Source organism: Papaver somniferum, chromosome 8 (assembly GCF_003573695.1).
Source record: "Papaver somniferum cultivar HN1 chromosome 8, ASM357369v1, whole genome shotgun sequence".
NCBI classification, from domain to species: Eukaryota; Viridiplantae; Streptophyta; class Magnoliopsida; order Ranunculales; family Papaveraceae; genus Papaver; species Papaver somniferum.
In genome coordinates, this window is record NC_039365.1 from 82,756,729 (window position 1) to 82,764,901 (window position 8,173).

The 8,173-nt window shown below is 43.4% G+C and overlaps 1 protein-coding gene across 1 annotated transcript; it reads right to left on the reverse strand.

Moving 5' to 3' along the window:
• Nucleotides 1-4,746: 4,746 nt before the first annotated feature.
• LOC113305712 lies at nt 4,747-6,519 on the reverse strand. The gene is made up of 3 exons (XM_026554725.1): nt 5,751-6,519; nt 5,248-5,606; nt 4,747-5,166 (listed from the first exon to the last, which is right to left on the reverse strand). The coding sequence occupies exons 1-3, from the start codon at nt 6,517-6,519 to the stop codon at nt 4,747-4,749; spliced, it is 1,548 nt and encodes a 515-aa protein (XP_026410510.1).
• Between the last annotated feature and the right edge of the window lie 1,654 nt (nt 6,520-8,173).

An 8,173-nucleotide genomic window follows, 5' to 3' on the forward strand; every position in this document is an offset into this window, starting at 1 on the left:
ATCGACATTTAGATTCCATGAAGCAGGTAGAGTTGGATGGGTGTCAGTTTGCTCTCACGAATCTTCAATTGGATTATAAGAAAATTTCCGTAAGAGTATGATTTCCTCGACGATGCCCGAGATGCGGTAGTAAATGAATATGAAATAGCTTCGGCTAATGTCGATGGTATATATTTGTATGGTCGTGAGCACTTCCTTTACTCTGATCTTCTCACGTATTTGTGTTTTCTTTTTCAGAGCTCGAGGGACAGATTAGCCTTGCAAATGAGAAGCTTGAAAAGGCTCAATCTGACCTAGTACACCAGCAGGGTCAGGCTAGGTATTATGAAGGGCTGGCTGGATCTCGGGACGAAGCCGCAAAGGAGGCGGTTAAGGAGGTATCTAAGATGAAGTCTTCGTTGTCGAAGTCTGAGCTCAAGGCCACTATGATTGCGCATAAGGCTCGTAGTCAGCTTGCAGAGGAGATCAACAAGACGTTGACCAAGATTAAGAAAGGCCTTCTAAGGGACCATGGTATTACCAAGAAATATCTTCGTCATCCTGTACCCGATACGATGACCTATTCCTCTGATCCTTCTTCAGGAGGAAGTGTTCCTTCGTCTCAATCGAAGAATCCTGCTGATCATGTGGAGTCTTCCAAGTAGAAGTATATTTCTGCATATGTCATAGAAAGTTGATCTTTGTTGATTACTTTGCTCCGGGACATTTTTTGTTGTAACTTTCTTTTCTTGCTTATTTATCCGAACTTGTAATCAACTTTTATGGAATAAATCATCCTTTATTTGGATATGTACAACTCTGCTTTAACTGCATCATTAGTTTATTTGATTTTTAGGCAGCGAGTAAATAGACATTGAAAATTAAGTAGATAATAAAAGTGTTTGTTGGAAGTAATGAAGGTATGCACCTTCGTTATTGACTTTGGACATATCACCGCGTTGGCTAATCCTTGTTCAGAGGATCACCGAGCGGTGGGGGTTGATGCAGCGTTCCCGGATATGTAATGCGTTATTAAAGTATTTACATGCATTCATCCCGCTGAGACGTTGTCTTATTAGTTGGTTGGGTATCTCTTTCTGTTGGAAGCCTTCCCCATGGTCCTACACTTATAGACGTTGATAGGGGAGTCCCAAGATATTGTAAATAGTTACTTTCCCCAATAGAATTCAAAAAGCTCGTTCGATTGATGAGTTGAGGTCTGTTATTCCTCGTCCAGAGATAGAAACATGTCAAGCGGGTACGCTGTCTTCTTCTTCTGGTGCTCTTCACGCAGATGTAGAACTGCGTTGCTTTTATGGATAGTATGGCTTGAGATACTTCGCATTCCACGAGGGTCTGAGGACTTCTCCTTTTAGGTTACGCAGGTAGTAGGATCCATTTCCTGCAATATCATGTATAACAAAAGGTCCTCCCCCATGTTGGTGCTAGATTGCCCCACTTCTTCTCTCGCTGGTATTGGGGTAAGTTCTCAGCACATACTGTCCTTCTACAAAGTTTCTAAGCCTAACCTTCTTATTGTATTCCCTCGCCATTCTTCGTTGGTAATTATCCATCCTTTGTAGCGTTGTTTCCCTTCTTTCTTCCAAATCATCGAGCCTTTCTAGCATCATATCCGCTGTAAGGTTCTTCTCCCATGCTTCGGTCTTCGTGGTTGGCATGATGATTTCTGTTGGGATGACGGCTTAGGCTTCATAGGTGAGGAGGAACGGCGATTTTTCTGTGGCGTACCTTCGCGTTGTTCGGTATGCCCACAACACGTTGTGTAATTGCTCACACCATCATCCCTTGTGTTCGTCCAACTGCTTCTTGAGAATAAGGGAAGGGTCTTGTTTGTGGCTTCTGCTTGGCCGTTGCTTTGAGGATATATGGGGATTTATTTGTTCTTCCTGATCTTGAAGGTATCGAAGAGCATGTCAATGTTCTTCCCTTGCAGCTGCTTGCCATTGTCGGAGACAATTTCTGCTGGGATGCCAAACCTGCAAATAATGTTTTGGAAGATGAACATGAATACATCTGAGTCGCGTATTCTTGCTAGGGACTTGGATTCTACCCACTTACTAAAATAATTCGTGGCTACTATCAAGAATCTTCTTTTCACCGATCCTTCGATCAGGGGTCCCACGATGTCTATGCCCCACTTCGAGAAAGGTCATGGGCTATCCACCGAATTCAGCTTTGTTTCCGGTGCATGGATTCTTTTGGAAAAGCGTTGTCATTCCTCACATCTCCTCGACATTCTCGCAACATCACGTATCATTGTTGGCCAGTAATACCGCTGCATTTTTGCCTTGTCTGCTAAGGATCTCATTCCACTGTGGTTACCCGCGTCCCCATAGTGTATGTCCTTAAAAACCCGGTGTCCTTCTTCTCTTGATAGGCAGCGTAATAATGGTCCGAGGAAATACTTCTTGTATAAAATTCCGTCCCTGGGGTCATACCTTCCCGCCTTTGACTTCACTTTTCTAGCCTGCTTCAGGTATGTATGTAGCGTTCCTTCTTTAGGGAAGAGATGAACTTCGATTCTCCAATCTTTTTCGTTTTTGAAGTCTTCGTCCTCGTTATATCTTGTCATGGTATCATCTTCCTGAAATTCATCATCGATTTTTTCCCCTACATCATCGTCAGCGATATCCTCCCCTACGTCGTCTTCACGATTTATAGCGAAGGATTCCTGAGGGAAGACCGAGGGCTCGTGTACTCTTGTTATCTTGATTGCCTGAATGCTTTCATCTTTCAGCATGGATGATATATAACCTAAATCATCGGCATTCCTAAGTTCTTTTCTGCACAAATGCCGAAATTTAATATTTGGTATTTGGGATGCCAGAGTCTGGACCAAGGCCATGTATGCTGAAAGAGTCTCGTCGTAGACATTATACTCTAGCCCTATCTGTCGTATAACCAGTTGTGAATCACTTGTAAGGCGTACTTCGGTTATTCCCATTTCTATTATCAAACGAAGAGCGTGCACTACAGCTTCATATTCGACGATGTTATTGGTGTGCCCTCTGAATTCCAACCTTAATGCGTGCACGATCCTTTCTCCGGTAAAAGTGGTGATTACGATGCATATGCCCGCACCTTCCCTATTCTTCGATCCATCAACGAAAACCTCCCATCGCCTTTGGTTTGAGGGCTCGAGGATTTCAAATGGGTCTTTGCCTTCGTCTATTTATGGTATGCCCCTTACTTCCTCATTATTGTCCAGAGGTAGGTCTGCGAGGACATCCGCCAAGACTTGTGATTTTTGGGAGTGTTGGATTTCATGGATAATGTTGAACTGATCAAGGTGAGTGTTCCACTTTGTTATCCTTCCTACTTTCCCATTGCTCTTGAGAACCGCTTCCAACGGTGCTTTGCATGGAACCCGAACATAGTGAGTCAAAAAATAAGTCCTTAGCTTTTGGGTATCCCACACTAGCGCCAAGATGAGCTGCTCGATCTTCGTATAGTTTCTTTCTGCCGTGTTGAGAGTTTTGCTGACGTAATAAATAGGTTTCTCTATCTTTGTATTCGTCTTGACCAATACTGCGCTGACTACATCTTCGGTTGCCACTATGTAAAGGGCCAGTACTTCGTCGGGATCGGGATTTTGTAGGATTGGGATCGTGGCTAGATATTCTTTGATCTTTTGAAAAGCTTCTTCGCATTCAGCGGTCCATTCAAACTTGCTCCCTTTTTTGAGGATGTTGGAGAAATGTTTGCATTTGTCCGATGACCTGGCGATGAATCTTCCCAGAGCTGTTAAGGATCCATTGAGCTTCTGAACTTCTTTAAAGTTCTTTGGGGACGACATTTCTACGATATCTTGGATCTTCGCAAGATCTACTTCGATGCCCCTCTTTGTTACTAGATACCCAAGGAATTTCCCTGAGGTGACGTCGAACGTGCATTTTTCTGGGTTCACTTTCATGTTGTGCTTCCCCATTGCTTCGAAGATGTCTCTCAGGTCCTGATGGTGATCCTTACATAACTTGCTTTTGACGAGCATATCGTCAACGTAGACTTCTAAGGTGTTCCCAATCCATCGTTTGAAGACAGTATCAACCATCCTCTGGTATGTTTCCCCTGCATTTCGAAGTCCGGAGGGCATCCTTGTGTAACAATAGCGGTCGTGCGGGGTGTAGAATGATGTATGTTGTTGATCTTCTTCTGCCAATGCCACTTGGTTGTAACCAGAATATCCATCCATGAACAATAACTCTTTGTATCCTTCGACAACCTCTACCAATTGATCAATGCTTGGGAGTAGGTAACTATCCTTCGGACATGCTTTATTGAGGTTGGTGAAATCGATGCATATTCTGACTCCTCCATTCTTTTTCGGCACTATGACTATATTAGAGATCCACGTTGGGTATTTGACTTCCTTGATGAATCCTGCTTCTAACAGCTTGTGGAGTTCCTTATCAATAGCTTTATGATACTCTGGTGCTAATTTTTGTACCTTCTGCCTGAAGGGTGGGGTGCCTGGCTTTATACGAAGCTCATTCCGAATTATCCTCGGATCAATCCCTGGCATGTATCTTAATTTCCATGCAAAGATATTTGTGTATTCCTTGAGCATCTTGATCAGGGATATCTCTCTTTTTTTGTCCATTAAGGTCCCTATCTTGATCACCTTCAGTTTTTCTTTGGTCCCTATATTGATCTCCTTCACGGGTTCTACGGGTGTGAACGTAGGCTTTGGTTCCCCTAGGTGAGGGACATTCTTTAATTGCTATTTGGTAGGCTCTTCAGCCTCCTTTACTGTCGAAGTACTTCCTTAGCGTTTAGAACGATGCTCTCCTTTGTCAGACTCCTTCCAGAAATTTCTTCGAGATAAAGATCAATTGCTTTCTCTTTCGCAGCCTCTTTGTTTCGGGCTCTTCGGGATTTCCGCTGCTCATCTTGTTCATTGTTGATTTGATTTTGTAGAGCCTTCCGTTCCCGAGCGGTGATCTGATCTCCCTTTATTTTCATTACCCCTTCGGGTATCGGAAATCCAAGGTACTGGTGATAGGTCGCTGCCACTCCTTTGAGCTTGTGCATCCATCTTCGTCCAATGATGGCGTTATAGGGGGAAGGAGCGTCCACTACACTGAATCGAGTATCAACTTTCATTGGTCCTGCGTCTACTTGCAAACCAATGTATCCTAATGGCTTGGTAGGTGCCCCATTGAACCCCTAGATGGTATAATACGAAGACATCAGTTGTTCGTCGTTAAGCTCCATTCGCTTGAATGTGTCGTAGAATAAAACGTTTACTGAACTCCCTCCATCAATGAGGATCTTCTTGATGTTGCATCCTTCCACTGGTAAGGTGAGGACCAAGGGGTCGTTGTGATCTTCCATATCGTCATCGATGTCTCCTACATCGAAGGTCATAGGCGCGTTCATCCATTGATCGTGTTCGTCCACTTCCACCCCATCGATCTTGTATAATTCACAGTAGTCTTCGAATTGTTTCCTTAACCTTTTCCCTATTTGTGTTGTTGATGAGGGTCTTGTAGCTTCGGAACATGAGATGGTGTTGAGTGTTCGATTTCCCTCTGGCAGTTGAACTTGCTTGCTTCGTTTGGTCTTATCTTCGTTATCTGCCTTTTGTATATACTGCTTGAGGTCGCCTGCATCAGTCAACGTTTGGATCATTATTTTGAGATTCTTGCATTTCTCGGTCTGGTGGCCATTGAAACAGTGATATTCGCAGTAATCTCTTGATTTCTCGGTGCTAGGGGGTTGCTTCCCTTTGGACCAAGGCCATTCCAGACCTTCTAGATCCTTGATTTCTCGTAGGACGCGAGTGTAGTTGGTATTCAATTTTGTGAAGACTTGGTCTTCGAATTTCCGTTCGTCACGCCGACGATCATCTCTTCGTCCTCTGCTATCTTCGCGTGGACGTTCTGCTGAGTTACCCCTTTTGGATCCGCTGACTTGTTCGGCTGAGTTGGTCCGATGCGATCTCTGCATTTGAGCCCTTGGATTTTCTCGCTGAATTTCTTCCAAATGGGCATGCTTCTCGATGATGATTCGAAGATCTCCTTCGGTTGTTGGCACACTTCCATGGATCTCAAAGAATAGAGGGCTCATTCTATCCAAACCCCACTTGTAACAATTTATGCTAACCACTGGATCTGCGTTCCCTATAGCTTGACAAATCTTGTGCCACATGTCTGTATATTCCCTGATCTCTTTGTAAGCGATTGCCAGCGAAAAGAGCTTGTCCATCCCGGCGTTGACATCCTTGTTGTACATGTACGTTCTTAAGAATCTCTCACAGAGCTGGCTGTAAGAATCGATGGAATTGGGCGGTAAGTTGTCAAACAAAGATAGTGCCGACCCCTTTAGACTTGAAGGAAAGTATCTGCAAAGGACTGCATTGTTTTGTTCCCATCGGGCTAAGACGCGATTATAGTACCGAAGATGAGCTGCAAGGTCGCTAGATCCGTCGTAACATTCAAATACTGGGACGGGACACTTTTGAGGGATGAGCGCTTTGTCCAGCTGGTGGGTCAGAGGTGTGGTGCTAGCTTCTCTCATCACCTATTCTAGTCTTCCTACCCGTTGTATAGCTTTCAACTGTTTGATTTCATCCATCATCTCCGTACGAAGATCTTCCATTGCCCGCTGATGATCTTCTTGGATCCTGGATCGTCCCGGTCTTCGGTTCTCACTATCGAAGTAGTCTGAATCATCGGGATCTTAATCTGGGTCGGATGATCCATTTCCTCTAGCAGATTTTCGGTTCATGGTTCGGGATTATTGGCATTTGTCAAGATGATTCGTCGATCGTGATTAGGCTCAGGAGCTTTATAATTTGCTTCGTCATGCTGGGGGGACGCTTCTAAGCTCTGGGAAATCTTGTCTTTGAGTTCTTGGTTTTCTCGAGCTAGCAATGCTATGGAATCCGCGTACACCTTTTGGTTTTTCTTTAATTCCTCAAGCTCCGTCATCAGTTGGGGGGAATGATTCGATCCTTGGTTCGGAGTTCCGACCTGCCTTTGTCCTCTAATGGCCACAGTATGATCTTCATCAAACGTTTGGATCAAAGGATTAGGCAGATCGGTGGTTTTTACAGGGAGTTCGACACGAGGGAGCGCTAGTTGGTTTTCTGACAGCGGGGGATGGATAACTGGTAGAGTTTGGTTCATCTCATTTGTTGGTGGCATTCCGAAGTCTGGTTGTTGCATTGTTGAGTTCGCAAATCCTTCATGTCGTTCATGGGGACGAGATGCTGCTGCTTTCTTTGTCGCATCGGCTTTGGTCGCCAGAGCTTTGACCGATGCTGCTGCTATTGTATTGGTGTCTATTGGTGAGGTGATTTCCTCTGTATCTGGCTTCTGGTTTGGAGCCTTCGTCTTTTCACCTTTTTTTTACTGCGTGTCATAACTGGTGTCGTTCTTGGTGTTTCTTTTGACGATGCTTTGGTTTTTCCTATATCCTTCGTTTTTTCCATCTTCGATTCCCTCTTCTTTTTTTTCTGCACAAATAAATCACCATCGAAGAAACGACATCCGCGTGGGTTGGGTTAGAGTTAGTCTAAGCCGAGCATTTACAGGAAGTGAGGAAAATCCCATAACAAAGATAACAGTTTGAAAACGAAGATCCTACAAGAATGAAGGTAGATCTATGCATGAATTTGATTTTCAAAGATAAAATCTTGAAAAATATTTTGAAAGCGTAGATCCCATAAAAATGAAAGAGGATCTACCCATAGATTTGATTTTCAAGGATAAAAACTTGAAAATATTTTGAAAATGTAGATCCCATAGAAATGAAGGTAGATCTACGCATGGATTTGATTTTCAAAGATAAACACTTGAGAATATTTTGAAAGTGTAGATCCCATAAAAATGAAAGTGTAGATCCCATAAAAATGAAAGTGTAGATCCCATAAAAATGAAAGTGGATCTACCCATAAATTTGATTGTTGAAAGAAATAGATGCGTGTTGAAGCTGTTTCAGGCACTGTTATTTTCAAAGAACGGTGCTTGGAACAGAAAAGAGTGCGTAAAGTCACAGGATAAGATAAATCTTTTACCGGGACAGAGTCCCTGTTTCTAGTGCCAGATTGTGAACACATAAATCACGATGAGGTCCACGTGTACACAAACAATATCGCATTTGAGGATAAAAACGTTTAGGTGAATAAATCAGATATGAAATGATGCAAATACGATGACTCATCGACTCA